Genomic DNA, 17805 nt, shown 5'->3' with positions numbered 1-17805 from the left:
TAATGTGCAAAAATGTATGCTTTATTTTGACACCCAAATTCATTATATGAGGCTGGGTAGGAAGTTTTCTCATAAACAACCTATGTGACTTCAAATTCGGTCATGAAAACTGGAATTTCTGTATGCAGAGAACAACACCACAGCAAGAGCATATTTTTATTCTGGTAGCTGCTATTCAGATTTCTGTTGATTGCATCATTCTCTGAAAATTATCTTTTTTTTGGAAGAAATTCCTCTTGATTGATCTCAGACAGAAAGTGAACAGTAAAATCTGTTCAACCATTTTATTATCATCAATGAATCACCAAAACTAAAACTGATTTTTAAATGTGTTATGTGTGTCCGTGAGGAATTTACTAGGACAATATATCTCATACTCTGGTTATTTCATTGACTTTATTTTTATAGGGAAGAAAATCAGGTAAAGTAGTAATGGTTCACTGACTATAATTGACCAAAACCCCACAATAAATCAAAACCAGACTTCCAAAGCATTGAAATTATCTCATTTATCTTAAGGAGAAAAAAAATGTCAAAAGCATAAAAAGCATTTTGGTCAAATTTGATGTTACAAAACATTTTTATATTTATTTAATATCTTGTCTCCTACTCTGTAGATATAATACTGTATATTTTCTGAAAAATAATATGCAAACAGATTATTGCATAACACATCTCTTCCAAATTAACCCAGAAATATTCACTAAATTAATTTTTAACACAATAAGAAAAGTGTTTTAATATTTTACTTTTGAATTCCAGAGATATTCTGTGGAAAGCAGCACCTATTTACTTTTTTGTACACCATTATGAAGATGGAATTGGCCTCTCAGACAAAATAACAGAGATGATTAAAACACAAGCTGAATAAAGGAGCTTACTGAGTGGATTCTTGCAGAGTGAGTATTTCATCTTGGCTCTGTGTGTGTGTGTGTGTGTGTGTGTGATATTTTGCATAATGGTCTACAGACTTCCTACAATTTTACTGTTACAGAATATACATATACAGAGTGCTGAGACACAGAGAAGTGGATTTCACATTATGTCTATGCTTATTTAGGGTCACTGTCTATGTGGAATGAGTAAAAGTAATATTAAAAGAAAACAATCATGAAACAGAAAATATTTCAGTATGCAAACAAAGAAAAATACTGTATTTTAGTTTAGAGACAGTTCAAGCATATACAGCATATACATAATAAAGCTCAGTGTTTTGTCTTTTTTTTTGTATTAGCTAAAGAAGCAGTCATGAAATTGTTGAATATTGGCTTAAAACTTGACAACCACCTAGTGCATTCTTCTTGCTCACCTTTTAAAAATACACAATCTGAGATGGATACATTGCACTGCTGGAGTTTACAATATATATTTCAAATTTACAAAAATACAGAAAAACAAGATTTCTTGCACTCAGATACTGAGCATTAACCCTTTGAGTACTAATTCCCACCTGCAACACTGCAGAACACATTCATCTGACTTACATGTTTTTATAACATTCTAACAATTATAATTGTCATCTTTATGTACACTATTAGGAAATTTATTCCTACATATTGAAAAAAAGAAGGTAGAGTCTAATAAACTGCTAATAACAGAAAAATATGGAGTTTAAATATAGTGAAGATTTCTGCCACATATACACAGAGAATCGCAGACCGATGGTCTCTCAATGGAATTTTCTATTTCCTCTCTGAAGCAATTACATAAGTCTGTGTGAAGACATCACAGCAAACTTTCTTGTGTGGCTGTACAGAATTGTGCTTTTTCTCTCATTTCTGGATCCAGTGTTCACTTTCCACTGTAGACATTTTTCTCACAGCTCTATGCTCCCATTCACTTTCTGAAATCTATTATTATTCTGCACCCCTCCTATTTGTAAAAAGGAGTTTTATTTCATATAGGGATCATTCTGATGCAGTTCTGTACTGTGAGTTGATGCTTTGTGTCCAGATGTTCATGGAAATATGAAAAAAATCTTGCCAAGAGCCTTATTAATAGAGAATGCTACTGACCCTGGAATGCCCAACAATTCAGCAGAAATCATGAACATAAAGAACTTCTCTGAAGGTCAAATTTGCATTAAAGGATTAAGACAATCTGAAATTTGCTAGGGGAGGAAATGGATTTTCAGAAAGCAAGTGGTGAAATTAATAGATGGATTCTAAGAAGGTGTTTTTAGAAAATTACTGAACTTCCTTTTTCTTGACAACTCTGGACTACATTGATCATGTAACTAAATAGACAATATCATATATACAGTATCTCTGAACTAGAATAAGCTACTTTAAGAAAATAACTGTAGTCCTCAAAGAGTTAATGATAAAACTGCTCTGCCTTAACAGATGTGGAAAGGTTAACGTGGAACAGCTTACAGGTTTGTTTAAAAGGCATACTTTACAAAGAAGTGTAAAATCTGTTGAGACAATTGCTATTACACTGCACAGTGCCACATACAATGAGTAGTGCATGCTCTGTAAAGACATTAGAGTGGACCCTTATCAAAGCTATCATATAACCTTATACAAAGGATTGTGCCACTTAAACTAGTGCAGAGTGATTTTTTTTTCCTGTAGATTTATAATGCTCTAGATTAATATCAATAGGGTTTGTCACAGCCTTGTACCACACTTTTTTTGTTCTTTTTTTTAAACACATGTAACACTATAAAACAGCAAATGGTATATCCTGACATATGTCATGCAAAATACAACCAATACAGCACCAAAGATGTAACAGAGACATTACCTAGCACTTCTCTCCAACAAGAAAAAGGACAGAACAGAGACTGTACATTACATGACTTTACAGGCCATATGCTACAGAAGGTTTTTAGAGGCAGTATCACTTTTGTATATCTAAAAAGCTGCAATTTTATAAAATCCTGTTTATCATTTCTACCATAGCCACTTCTGATTAAAATTCATGGCACAGTAATAATATTTTTCTACAAAAATAAATAAGTAAAAGTTTAGGATGCTGATATGTTTATAAAAGTGTCTGAAGTTACTACAGAAAAAAAGTGAAAACAATGAATGAAAATTATGTTTCTAAAGAAATGCCATTCTGTAAGACAAAAGGATATTGCCTCTCTTATTCAATTTTCTAGACTTCATTTTCTCATTACCTTTCAGAATAACTTTATAAATTTCTTTTAAAAATAATTTCCACTTTAAAACTGTCACTATCTCTCTTTCTTTGACACTTACAAAAAAAATGAAAAGCTGTACAATTTACTGATGAGCTACGCAAACATATCACCATATTTATTTTGGAATAAAACCAAAGATAATGATGGTTTAGGGCAAAAAACCACATTATGGTGACCCGTGAACTACACAGTAGTTTCATTTTTCCAAGGGCCAGTTTTGATATTTCCCGTACTATCTGAGCTGTATATCATGGCTTCGTGCATGTTTCCCTTGAGAATCCCGTTGTGATTTGTGGTGTTAAATGGCAATGACTGTGTCCGTGGGTGCATTTCAAAGTGAGCTGGGTGGTGCACAGAGTCACTGTCTGGCATTTTGCCACAGCTGTATATGACAGTACTTGCGTCGCTGCTCTCGGGCTGGTTGACGGTGGGGTAGGGGTCACTCTTGGAGCAGCAGGCCCGTCTGTGACCCGCCTGGCTCTCGTGCGTGCTGTGGGGACTGTCTGTGTGGGAGCTGTGGATGCTGCCGTCGATGCTCGAGGGGATGTGGTAGGCGTACTCCCTTTCCCCCGCAGACCTGTGCCGGCTGAAGTAACGTGGCTTAGTTCTGCTTTTCAGGCATCTGTGAATGTGCATGTTGGGTCTGAAGGTTCCCTCGTTGTGGACGTGAATGTGAGCTTCATCGTCAAGCAGCTGATCACAGTGCATTTTTGCACAGCACGGCGTGACGGGCGACAGGCAGTTAACGTGGTTCTGCACTGCCTGCAGGTTGGTGAGTTTGCAGTGGCTGGCTGCTGGGTGGTTGAACACAGCTGACTTGTTGGGACACGGAGATTCCTGTAGACAAGGTGCGTGAACTTGGGTGTCGCCATTGACGTTGACCTTTGGGCGCACATTGACTTGCACAGAGTAGGTGTTTCTTTTGGATGGGCAACAGGACCACCAGCAATGCCACACATCATCTCGTTTTGCACAGTGATGGATCAGGATGAAAAGCCCCAAGGTCACACAGAAAGCTCCATAAAGACAGCTAAATATCATATCCAAGAAATGGCCTTGAGACACTGCAAGTGCTCCAAAGGTCCAAGTGGCAGTAAACAGGAACAAAGTGAATGCTGCGGCTCGAAGCTGAGCCTTAAATGAATGCTCATTTTCCAACAAGGAAGAAGAAATCATGGGGCAGGTTGCCTGGGGAACGGACACAGAGTCTGTAATGTGACCATGGCCCATGTCAGTGCTTGGCATTCTCTGCGGATCCTCTGCCTTTTCCTTCAGCTCGTACTTGCGTTCGGGATGGCGCTTCAGCTGCACGTACGTGCAGAGAAAGTAAACACAGGTCACCAGCACAATGAATGCCACTGGCCCGTAAAAAGCACCGAGGCTGGGCTCCCAGGCCATCCAGCAGCTGAAAACAACAAGAGAGAGTCAAGAACATTTCAGAGTCCATATTAAATGTGATGGACAACTCACTGTTGTCTGACTAGTATGACACAATGGTATATCAGAAGTTCAGCTTGTGGAGAGAGGGAACCTGTCTTTAATATTAATTAAGCTGAGGGCATCACTTTCTAATTTTTAAATAGAATAGAATATGTGGTATAATTTACAGACTATTAAAACTGAAAAATTTCCAAGAAATGTAGGTCAGTTTAGACTCCAGAACTGCAGTGAAGTGTAAGACCATTTATGTCAACCCTTTTTTCTACTATTAAAAATGTCAGCACTAATACTTTGATTAAAAAGCAAATGAGGCATAGTTTATACACTCCATGTGAGCAATAGAAATGTACAGATTTCAGTGGGTTGTTTCAATGAACATTGCTACAAATTCTTAAGCCTGAAGATTGCTCTTACAGAATTTTCTTCTTGCGAGAGAATGGCCTGAGTACCAAGAAAGGATAAAAGACTTCCAGTTGAACTGTAACCACTTTCTGCAGTGAGCAGACCTCAAAGATATATGCTATTTCTGAATTCTGTACTGTTTCTAGAGTTCCTGGGAGTTCATCCATGTCAATTTGTATGTTCTCAGAAAAATTAGGGAAACTGATTATCTCTTTGTGATATGTTAGTAGCATAGTATCATTGTAGCATGATCATGGTTTGCTAGCCTTTAAAATAACCATAACCATTTTAGAGCAGCTTAAAGTAGCTCCCAGGCCAGCATGAGTCTGACAGGATTGTCTTAAGTATGAATGATCTGATCAAACAAACACGGGAGAAGAAACCACTAATGAAATCCTAGATGGAAACTGGCAGAACATGGGTTAGAGGGAGAAGGAATATTTGCCTCATTTTGACTCTTCTCAATGATCTGCTTTTAGCTATGGTTACAGACAGAGATCTGAGCTGGCAGTGTAGCCTAGTACAGCTGCTACTAGGTTCTTATATCCTAAATATTGCATGGATTTCTGGAAAGAGAAATTACTTTATCTCTTGGACTTGGGCACAAAGTAATGGGCTCAAACTGCAGCAAGAAAGATCTAAATTAGATTTTTTTTTTAAAGTTTCTTAGCTGTTAGGACAATTAGGATAATACGCTGTTGGAATGAAATGTGGTCTATCCATTACGGGAGCATTTAAAGTACCTCAGATAAATAACTGTCAGGAATGGTTTGGATATAGCTAATTTCCCACTGGGTCAGAAAGACAGACCAGGTGATCTGTCATGATGATTCCAGCTCTAAAAGTGACACTGTGTGACACTTCATATTCATTTAAGCATGTGTGATTAGTTGCAGTTCCTCCAGTTCCAGTGAGGAAACTTCAGATATCAGATTCTTGTCAAGCCAGGAATTATCTACAAGTTACTATAAAAAGGGCAGAATGACTTTTTTCTCCCAGGCTGAGAACTTCTCAGCTAAATAGAGAAAGTCCCACTGGACTTTACAGCAAGAAACTGCAGAATAATGACTTTGAATTTTTTATATCTGAATCTTAAACAGATACATACATACAAGTATTAATGAACTTAGAAACACTCCAAAGAGTACACAATTTACTGTTAGGCACAAGAAAAGATCCCCTGAAAAATATTTTGAAAACAGAGGTAAATAACCACCTACATTTAATTGGATAAGTAGAGAACACAAAGCTAGGTGAATACTTGAAATACATTTGAACCCTGAGTATTTGATGCAAAGTGGAGAGCAGAATGCTCCCAAGTGGAACACTCTCATGGGATGCTGTTATTTCAAGTAGAATCTCATTGTGGATCACTTACAAAATCTATTTGGTAAAAAGACGTTCAAGTTTGTGCATCTACATTTACTTTACTAATACTATAAAAAATGAATAAGGCATATAACTCACTATGCTGCCATTGAATTAGAAACTTTTTACTCAGTCTTATAACCATTCCTCATCTGTCCCTTGTTTTCTGTGCACACTGTGGCACCAGGTATTGATTTGCTACATTAACATGATTAAAGAAGTATAACCCCAGTAACTGCACCAAAATGAAAAATGTGTCTTATTTATGAACATAAATAATAGAGCTTTAGAATACACTGTTGATTATAAACTGGTTGTTTAATTGGATAAATTTGAATAAATATATAAATATGTGTTGGGCCCTAGGCAGAGCATTGAGTTAGCCATGGTATGCACTGATTTCTTATTGGAATTTAAATTTCAATTACCTATAAAAATGTCTTTAAGGAGCCAGATGCGCACTTATGAACCATTCTCCTTGGCTGCCACTTCACGTGCCCAGAACATAGCCAGTTTCAAATGTGTTACAATAGATGCTCAAAGCAGTAACTAAGAGTGATGTCCTCTGGAGTATTAGTGCTGCCAGAGTACTAAAATATCCATTAGTGTGCCAGTCACTGCCATGCTGATCTGTTACACACACTGTATTTAACTTTGCAGTCTAATTCACTTTCTGCTATGCTTTTATGGAAAGACTAGATGTACTTATGGATACCTCAAGCTTCATGCCAAGAACTAGTAATTAATAACAATGTGATGCCTGGTGAGCTTGTGGAGGTCTGCTGAACACCTCCCTACGCACAAGGACATGAAGGGATTATGACAGGATTGCCAGGCATTGTGACTGGAACATTTCCAGATGGTGAAAATCCAAAATATTTGGGTTTTAGTGGAGGGATGGGAGTGGAGGAAGTGGGGAAGGGATTTTTACTTGTCCTTACATAATTATTTTTAATTTGCTTTAAGTTGCCAGAAGGTAAATCAAGGTAGATAATGAAATGAATATATTTAAATAAATAATAGCTGCATTAGATATGATATTCATTAGGTATTTTTAACATCTTTCACTTATTCAGATGTAAATGCAGAGTAATTCTGTAAATGAAAGGTGATTGTATTGCCAGTAATGGAGTCGAATTGCTGGAGGTGAAGCAGCAAACTCCAGATTAAGACATTGCTCTTTCACAGCTAATAAAGTTTTGTAACAGATACCATCCCAAATTGCATGCCTGTACCCTTTATGAAGTCAGGTACATTTATTTGGATAAGAAACAGAAACAATCTGTTTTCCTTAAAAGTGGTATGAAAGTGGTTTGTACTTACTATGGTGCATTGCCTTCAATCCCATAATTATTGATATTGGTTGCTGCTGTAATCCCACATATAATGAATGGAACTCCACCACTAATCAGGTAAAATCTGTGGAGAGATAATAACTGATATTTTAATTTGCCTGACTTGAAGTTGAAAATACTTTTTAAATAATTGTACCTTCTTGAAGTATTTTGGGAATAAAATATTGCTGAAATATTTAAAAAGCCCCTAAAACCAGAAAAGCAAAGAATGAAGTACTGTCACAATAAGAACTCTATGTAGCAAAGAGCAGAAAGTTTAATATTTATATGGAGCCACTTTTCTCACTGAATTTGCCATCCTTCATGCCTACATCCAAATTCAGCAAAATGAACCATCATCACATTTTCCATTTACAGAACCAAAACACAGAATTGTGCCTGGAGCTGTGGTCTCTGAGGTGGAGAGCCCCAGCCCCCATTCCCGCAGCTGGAGGTGACCAGGCTCAGCAGCAAAGGGAAAATGTTCCACTGCACCCAGGAGCTCAGCTGAAATCCTGACTCATCTCCTGCCTCAACCAATGCTCCTCCTCCGTCAGCAGGCAAAATGAGTCTCTGCTCAAGCCAGTTCTTTGGTGAGGAAACAGTGTGCAGGGATACAAACACCTCCCACTCCCTGCTGTCCCTCGGGTGTAAGAGGAACCTGGTGACCTGTGGGGCACATTCTGATCGCAACCTAGCCACTAGTTTTATTTAAGGTATTATAAATATTAGGAGATGTCACACTCATTGCAAGGTAGGATTTTCACAGAAACAGAGCAATAGTAAGATTAAATAAATCAGCATTTAATGCAAGCCGAGAATTAGTGTTAGAATTTCTTAACCTCTTTTCCCACCTTCTTCCAAAGTAGAATTATGGGTCAGGCCTCAGAAAATTTTATGTTGGTATTTACAGTCAATCTTTGTCTTAATGGTCTAAACTGTAAACAGACCAGAGAAAATCCTATTTTGCTCTCATCAGAAAGCCCTTCAGATTTTATAAATTCAATGTCACCGAGTATATATTTTTTCTTCAACTTGGCTTATTCTGAAGAGCTCAACAAATTCCAATGAACAAGCTGTCTTCCTACAAAATTCATTCATCCACTACAGTTTAATGATTCTAAATATCTTTTGACTTGAGCATGTTGAATAAGCTAGCTTAATAGCTTTTTATTATTTTTAACAAAGACATTTTCAATGGCATTTTTGAAATCCAGGAAATTACTAGGGTACAGCAATGAGGCATGGAAAAGCTAATCCTAATTAATCTAAGAAATAGTAAGGAGCAGAAAAGATAGGAATAGAGAATGAAGTACAGGAAACTGCACTTTGAACTCACATGAAGTGATTACACCATAGAATTTACCTAAAATGCAACCTATAATTTCATTTTTTTGCAGTGCCATCACTTTTTACAGAATTGGATACATACGTATAAATCAATTCTTATCTAAAGTTTCAGACAAGCCAGTATTTGGGTGTTGGATAATCTGCTTCACAGCTCACACTTTCAGCAGGCTCCTGAACACAACAGTAGCAGCAGATGTTGTGGAAGCACTTTGGCTACACAGTGCTGCAGAAATGTGGCAAAATTCGGCCAAATTCCTGTGGTGGCTCAGAGCTAAGAGCAAGAAAATACATTCTAGAAACAACATAAAGTGAAGTCAAATGTTTCAGTGTACCTGAGGTGCACTGTACTGATATCCAGCACATCACATTGCACACACATCCCCCCCGTCTCACTGGGAGGGGAAAAAAAAAGAAATAGCAAATAGAAATGACAGTGTATAGAAATGATTCTTCATTGGTGGGTTCAGGATTCTTGAAGGGTGAAGTGAAATAAAAGCTGTCGAATAGAAGAAAAGTCAGCAAGAGAGGAATAGGATTAAAATAGACCGAATAGAAAATATAATCAAAGATACAAAAGTTAAATTAACTGTAAGAGCAGAAGTGCATGCTCTCGTCCATTTGAGTGAGCTTGTGGATACCTTAAAAAGTGGATAAAAAAGAAAAGACCATATTGCTAAGTCACCAAAGAAAAGACATTGACCAAGAAGTTTCATATACATGTTACTTCTGAGGAAGTACACTTGAAATTAATAAATATAGACCAGACTTTTCAAACATTACTTTTAATGCCATCATGAGTTGTTATCAATTTCTTCTTCATGCAGATGAGATAAAGCAAATAATTCTAAAGAAAAAGTGCAGTAGAATTGATAGGACATAAATAAAAAGTGACAAAAATGTAGATAATAAATAGCTATTTTTCATACTTCTAGAAAACCTTTTGTCTAAGAGAATCAAAAGGTTTTTAACATTAATTAATTTAGCCTTACAGCCCCCTGTGTGGTCAATAAATTGTATTGTTCCTGTTGTACAGAGAGGAAACAAGGAGAGATGAGGTGTTCAAGGCCGTGCAGGAAATGAGAGTCCTTTACTCCCATCCTATGTTTGCACTCAAGGCACCTCTCTGTTACTGTCCTGAAGGGACTGGGCAAACCAAGGCATCCAGGGTTTTGTCTCCAAGCCCAAAAACCCCACTGCCCCTGTCTCAGGAGGAGCAGGATGGATATAATGTCATGTGAATGATCCCTGCCCAGGGTGGCGCCTTCCCAGCACTCACCGAGCCTTGCTTGTGCAGGAGCCTGGCTGTGCTCCTCCCTGGGCAGCCCTAACACCAATACTCACTGATATTTGGGACAGCACCACCTGGGCTTGTTCACAGAACAGGCTTTCCAGCCCAGTTAGAGCAGTGCAAGTGTAAGGGTTGTAGCTGGAGAGATGATGGTTCTGCTCCTTATGCTGCTGCAGCCAACTTTTGGTGTCTTTCAGCCATACAAGAGGAAAAGGGAAGGGCTATGCTCCTGTCCTGTCCAGCAATGCTTGTTCACAGAATAAAGGAGTCATAAAGCTGTACCAGAAGTGTGAACCTTGTAAACTGATCAAATACATGCTTTTCAACCATCTTTCCCCCACCCCAAGAATATTTTCCTATTTAAAAAAAAATAAATCTATCTTTCCCCTATAATGTTTGCCTACTTTTCATTTCCTATTTCCTCTTATAACTATCTTAGAATTTTAAAGCTTTAAAGGTCAATGTCCTTTGCTTCAGTCGACAGCTTTTGTCTTCCAATTGCCTTTTCTACTTCTGAATTGATTTTCTAATTTTTCTCGTTATGCCAGTGGGGTGTCTCCTCTTCAAAGGAGAACGTGCAGTAACCCAGAGCAAATTTCATCTGCTTGTGTTACTCTTCTACCATTCAAGAACACAAACAAGTGAGACTCAGGCTGCCAGTACCTGAGCCCTGTATGCAGCAGTAAGAAGAGCAATGTGACTGTTATGTGGAAGGCAGTCAACACGGACAGACTGGCTGTAGTCATGATGACTATGCATGCAAATCTTTAAAGACTAAAGGAAACCCCAGGGAGAAAATGAAAATTCTTTTTCCAGCTATAATTTTATCTTGACAAGCAGTTAACTTATGTAATATTTTCAAATTGTTTTACAGGGAAAGCTATAAACTATCAGTGGGATGATTTGGGGCTTTGAAGCAAGTGCCAAGCCGTTGCTTCAGCAGCCCTTGGGAAGAGGTTTTCAAATTTGTACATTGTTGTTGCTGGCCACCCAGGGATGTCCTGATGATTCCAGCAGGCTTTTACATCAGCATACATTTATTTACCGAAGCTCATTCCATCACATCTTCACTAACATTGTTATCCCAGCTAATTAGATTAAACCCAGCCTGGAAGGGCTCAGCAGGATGCACTCTCACCTCTCAGCTGCAGGCAGCAGCACCCAGGGCCTGAGCACGGGGCTGTGCAGACACAGAGGAGCAATGGTGGGCAGTGATCTGCAGGAATCACTTTCCTTGAACATACAGGGAACCCCCAAGTTTCTGCTGCAGAGACTGCCTGAGACCAGCAAGCACAATAATTTTTATTACATGCACTGACACAAACACAACCCCCCCAAACAGAGCAGCAGACACTGCTGGAGGAGATGCCCCTCTGTTGACATCCTGCCTTAATGTTCTGCAGCTTCCCTTCGGCAAGAACTCCTCTTGTAAGGAGAACTCTACCACAAAATACTGGGAGCTACACAGCCAGTCTGATAGGAACAGGATAATGTCAGCAGGAGTGACTGCAATGGCCTGCAGGCAGCATCCATTCTGATAACTTAACATACACTCTATTCTGCTAAGTTTATTTTCATAAATGTTACTCAGTAAGTCAGCAAGTAAAAGGAGATTTCTACCCAGTGGTAAATTTCTTGCTTGAGTGTCTGGCTATTCTCTAGCCCCAATTTTTTCCAGACTCAGAACCTTGACTCTGAAATTTTCCAAAAAGAAAATTTCAGTGTCAAGATTCTGAGTCTGGAAAAAATTGCCTTTATGGGTGTAATGCAAGACTGACTATAAGGGGTTTTTTCCTGCAGAGGTTGGCAAAATGGCAATGTATCAGGAAGTCATTTAAAAGGCTTCAAGTAGTCCTTATTGCAGATACTACTTGATTAAGATATATATATTTATATTTAACTTTATTCCTCTCTGCATGCACAAATCTAAAAAGGTACATGTTAGATATATATAAAGAAACCACTGAAGCATTAATTTATTTTCTGCCCATTGTAGCAATTAAAAAAAAATTATCAGTTTAGCTCTACTTATGTTTAGGGCACAGGTCATACAGGAAGACTAGCCACTTGCAAACTAAACCTCAAAATAAAAGAACAGTCACAGCAAGATGACTTTCCCTTTTCTTTTTCCTTGAGCCTGGACTTGGTTTTAACATCTTTGTGAAAATAATTCATATAGAAAATGGTCATTAACTTCAGAGCTAACCAGATGCCACTGTTCAAGTACCCAGGAGGCAGGCAGACAGATAAGTAGCTGCTCTGCAGAAAGCTGAATTTATGAGCCTGATTTTCAAATTATTCTTCCTGAATCTTTCATGCATCGCATCATTTTGTGGCCCTTTTTCCTGGTAATTTTGATAAAATAAAAATAAAACTTTTAGAAATTATGGGATTCTGAGAATATACTTTTCCTATTCCCAGACAGTCTTGACTTACAAACGTATTTACAAATACTATGTTTGTTTTTCTCAATGACCTTTATGAAGAGAAATAACCTATGTTTCCTTCAGTGCTTTTCTCCTGTCTGCAAAGGAGATCTAAAGATGGAGAATACAGACTAAAAACAAAAAAAGAATCTCTTAATAATGCTAAAATAAACGACTTTTGTAAGTCAAGCTTTAAATGGTAAATAACTGCAGAAGTAAGGATTGTGTGAAAACTCTATTTATCACCTTTTATGTGTCACTATTGTTGTTCTCCTTAACTGCCCATTCACAGTCCACTTTTTTCCCCCCCATAAGACATTTCACTCAGCACAGAAGCAGCAAAGGTCACTGGACACGTAGTTATTAATTCATTTTATATATACCCGTTCTTTCTAGACCTTATTGCAACTTAAGAGCTTTGCAAACATTAATTAATTAATTGTAAAAATGTCCTTCTCAGAATATTTATAATCTTTTCCATTTAGAGGCAGACACTAACCCATAAAAAGATGAATTTAAAAAATTGATTAAGAAATGTCTCTGCAGATTTGTTTGCTCAGCTTAAGATGTCCAGGCCTCTATTAGACAAAACTAGCCTCTGTTTTTTTATTAAAATTGACCATGAGAATGGAGTTTAAATACCTTTCTTCATCTGTCCTTAAAGAGTCACAGGAATATGGGCAATAAAGTGGGACAATGTTAGTCAGTGTCAGAAGATCTGAAACCTCATCTAACAAACAGCTTCAAACCTATTTGCTTCTTGTCACCATTGAGTCAGGAACAAGAAGGGCAGTGACACACTCCATCCACAACCAGAAGGCAAAACAGGTATCTTTACTACAGTCTCACAATATTTATAACCAACATCATTCACCCAGAACCTGACTGGTTCTCACTAGCACCAGTAACCCAACTGGTGAATTAAGGAGCCACTCTTCGGTAAAGACCTTGTGAGAAAAGCAACTTGCTCAAAACACCAGCCACAGATTGTTTACCATTCTTTCTCTCTGCCTCCCTAAAACTTCCCAGGCCAATTAATAGGAAAGCTTATCTGCCATATCCTCAGGCTCCCTGCAGCGAGCCCACTGCCCTGGGTATTCACTCATTCCTGTGTCTCTGCCCTTCCACCCAGGGCAGTCCCTGCTCAAGCCCTGCCAGGCAGGGTGAGAGTCTGGGTCCTGCTGGTGGGGCAGCCAGGAGGCTTCACTGAAGGGATTTATATTCACCTTCCTTGGTTAACACCCTCCATGGAGAGTGTGGCCATTATGACTTATCCAGGATTTTGCAGACGAAAAGGAATTTACAGGCTGACAGTACAGCTGCAGTTTGCTTTACCACGACCACATGAAACAGTCTAAGCCAGCAGAGAGGACAGAAAAATAAAAATGCATGTAACAAAAAGATAAAAGATTAATTCAGGAACTCAAAAAAATGTTCAGAGAAAATTTAGAGGAGGAAGGAGATTAATTTACATAGAGATAACTGTATTGTCTCTAGTGAACTAGACTAATTGAAGACCTATTGTATCTAAGAAGCAAGAGACACCTTGACTTTTTTCCCTGTTTTATTGGAGAATGCCTTGAGGGCTGCTGGAAATCAGACAGAGGTGATTCTTACAGTGTATTCCATGCTGCAGTTTAGCTCTATTGACTTCTATTCCTGCTTATTTTAATGAATAAATAACTTAAGTCAGGGTAAGTAGGAATCCATCCTGACTGCACTTGTGAAGGGAAGAAGTAAGTAAAATATTAAGCATTATGCTTATGAGAAAGAAAATACATTTATTAGTATTTCTTAAAGATTCAGTATTTAAGTTCAAAGGTACAATGCTTCTAGAGAGAACAGTTTATGGTAATGCTCGGAGAGAAATCATGGGAGGAGAAATAATACTTATGCTTTGAGTATTTTTTATTTACACGATTATTTTATGCCTAGAGAACAAAGCAGCCCTTTCAATTCTGCTTCCACTGTTAATTTCCAGCAGTAAAATGGCTGATACCCTTGTTTGGAGGTATTCATTGCCACCTCATTTTTTCAGGCGTTTGACTGCTCTGGCGTGGAGCTGTTAGCTGAAATCACTTTGCAGTTCCAGTCTACTGAATCAAACACAACTGCTTCAGCAAGCATTGCAGTACACCTCTGGAAAGTCAATTACCACCAGGATGTCCTTCTGCCTTTCAAAGGGGAGGAAAGAACCATTAACTATCAACCCTCATCAAGACAAGAAATTTTGATGGCAGCCTATATGTGACAATGGCATTTTATATAATATGAAAGTGAAATGAAAAGTAAAGCGTGTAAAGCTAATAAGTGCTGTACTCCTATATTGTCACATATTTAATACTCAGATCACTTTATATTAGTATCAATGTCCTATGACTGTCAGTAGAGCCACCTTGCATTTTAAACAGAAAATATGGATTTCTTTGGTTTTACTTGAGCTAGTATTTCATTAAGGCTGCCAAAGGAACCAAATAAAATTACTATCATGAGAACATATATTTTAATTTGGTTTGACTGTGAAAGTCACTGACAAGGGGCTCTGGTCTATGTTCTCCTATGACTAAATTTTTAAATAATAATTTTAAAAAGGAATTTATGTCAATCCCGTATTTTATTACGGCAGTGACCAACATAACTTCCTGAATTCCCCTGTGTTTCATGTACTTTAAGTTTCTGACACTCAGGTGCCTTTTAGGGAATGTTTTTTTCTCAAGAAAAATGTTATTTCTTCTGCAGTAATTTTTAAAAAGTTTAGGCAGACCATTCAAGTCCTTGTTTTGAAATTCTGTAATTCTCAAATGTCCTGAAAATACAGTATTTTTAACTTTCATAGAACGAGAAGCTTTGAGAGTTGATTCAGAGGTTATTTATTCACTACTTGATATATTTTTAGATTGAGCTATGAAGTATATTTGTTGTATTAAAAAAGATATTCTGAAGTATTAATTTTTATTAGGAGTTATAATGACAAGTTAGAGCTAAATAATTTCAATTGCATAAGATTCACTGGTAACATAGGAGCAATACTCTCAGTTTTATCTTCTGTTAAACTCTTTCACTGTACACACAGAGAATCATTCAGAAAATATTAATGACCAAGCAATCAATGTCACAAAGATGGGGACTTCAATGATAGACCCAGCAGCTTTGTTCTTAGATTTGCTCAGCTGAGCATTTGAGACAGATATGTGCAAACAGACAATGAAAAGAGAGTACAGGAACTCATGAGAAATAGCTCTAGAGAGACCATGCTAATACTATTGTTCTAAATTCATGTATTCTTTCCTTTTTCTCTGATATAAGTCAATGATCTTACAGGAAGGGCAAGATCTTTGCCCAAAGTGCCAGGGGGAGTTAAAATTGTTTAGAAGAAAGTGAAAAATATGAGAAACACTTCAAAGATGTGCATTTCCAAAGAAACTACATTGTTAATTTGCACATTTTTGGCAAGCCTTATATCTTTTGATGCAAAATTAAGCCCCTGTTCCAGAGGGCAGGTAATAAAGAATCTTAGCTTTCTAAGCTGAACTTTTATGTGGGAAAAACTCAAATCTGATTTTCTACAAATTTTACATTTGTCTTTGGTGTTTAAAACATTGCAAGGTCCCTTTGAGATCTTTCCCACAGTTCTGCCATCTCTCTGTAACTTCAGCCCTCCCTTATGTTGAGGTATTTATCTTTGTTATTCACCTGCCCAGCCAGTCATGTGGAACCCAGAGAAGTTTAATGATCTCTATCGATCTCAGACCAACTACAGCTGAGTTATTAGACATGAAAAGTCTCAACAACAGACACATCCCTAAACAAACTGTTCCTTTAACAAAATCAAAATAAGAATAAATTTCCATTTTTCCATTAGAGATAATTTTAGGTGAAATGTGAAAATGTGAGCTTCAATGGGTCAAAGCTTAGAAAACAGGAATCTTAAATTCAGTCTTCAAAAATATCCTACTTTTCTATATTAATAACACAGTTTTTACTTTAGTTTCTTAATTCCTGAATGATGAATGTTAGTGTAACTACTTACAGAGAGAATAGAGTAGTGAGAAAACTAAAAAGCATATTTATCTCTTCATCTGGCCCTGAAACATTTCAAGCATCTTTTACAGCCTGTTTGATTGATACAAGCCATTAAAGTAATCAGTTTAGGAAATTTAATGTTGCCCTGGGAAATCTGCCATTTCTGCAAAAAACCCCACACTGTCCTTCTTCAATGAAAATGAAAATTACAGCTTCACACATAATTGTATGTAAAACTGCTGAATGCATCAGCTGGTTTCTCTCACATAGACTGGGTTGTTACTGTTTGAGTCCTCTCAGGAAGACTTTAAAATCACACATGTTATGGCCACAGTGCAGCATACGTATTTTTAATATTTGATAAAGTCCTGTTTGATAGGTTGATATGTCCTCATAAAGTGTTTTCCTATGAAGTGCACAGAACAGTGGTAAATTCCATCCCTCTAGATTTGTTCAGCATCTCCTATGCATATTCTTAAATGAAACACATACACCATACTCAAGGCATATTTAGACTGTGTATAGAAAATATATGGAAGTATCTCCATTGGCTTCTAAATATTAATACTTCAAAGTATTAAAGCATTCTTACTGTTTCTGAGAATTTTACTAATAAGGTAATAAATGCCTCATCTTCAAAGTATTGTTAATGATTAGGTGCTACATCCTCAAATTTAAACATTTAGTGTTTCAAACTTCTGCATCTCTTTACAATTTACAATTGTGAAGTTTACAATTATGTGCTAATCACAATTTACTGTTACCTTCCATTTAGTTAGGTAATTTGGTTTATTTTCAACTGCATGTATCTAAAATCTAATCACACAGCTATAGCAAGAGGTATCCTCAGGCAAAGTGAGAGGACAAACAGTCTTGTTAAAGACATGAAGAAACCACATACTAAATAAAAATAATATGATTTGGATTATTAAATTTTCCTGGTCTACAAGAAGTATTCAGTCACAAACCCAGAGGGCCATTTAAAATTGAAAAGCATTTGCACAGAAGATCCATGAAAACCAC

The 17805-nt window shown here is 37.3% G+C and overlaps 1 protein-coding gene across 4 annotated transcripts in view; it reads right to left on the bottom strand.

The window, feature by feature from the left end:
* The window catches only part of ADGRA1 (adhesion G protein-coupled receptor A1), a 252829-nt gene continuing 235024 nt past the window's right edge, over positions 1 to 17805 (bottom strand). For all 4 annotated transcript variants that reach the window (XM_064716633.1, XM_064716632.1, XM_064716634.1 and 1 more), the window contains 2 exons: positions 7685 to 7780; positions 1 to 4556 (listed from right to left, as the gene is read on the bottom strand). In XM_064716633.1, coding sequence (XP_064572703.1) covers positions 3335 to 4556; positions 7685 to 7780 — 1318 coding nt within the window. In that variant the 3' untranslated portion in view covers positions 1 to 3334. The remainder of the gene's footprint in view (positions 4557 to 7684; positions 7781 to 17805) is intronic.

The sequence above is a fragment of the Zonotrichia leucophrys genome, chromosome 6 (genome assembly GCF_028769735.1).
Source record: "Zonotrichia leucophrys gambelii isolate GWCS_2022_RI chromosome 6, RI_Zleu_2.0, whole genome shotgun sequence".
Taxonomy (NCBI): Eukaryota; Metazoa; Chordata; class Aves; order Passeriformes; family Passerellidae; genus Zonotrichia; species Zonotrichia leucophrys.
Note: the sequence above shows the minus strand (reverse complement) of the source record. Positions and strands in the feature narration are given on the sequence as shown.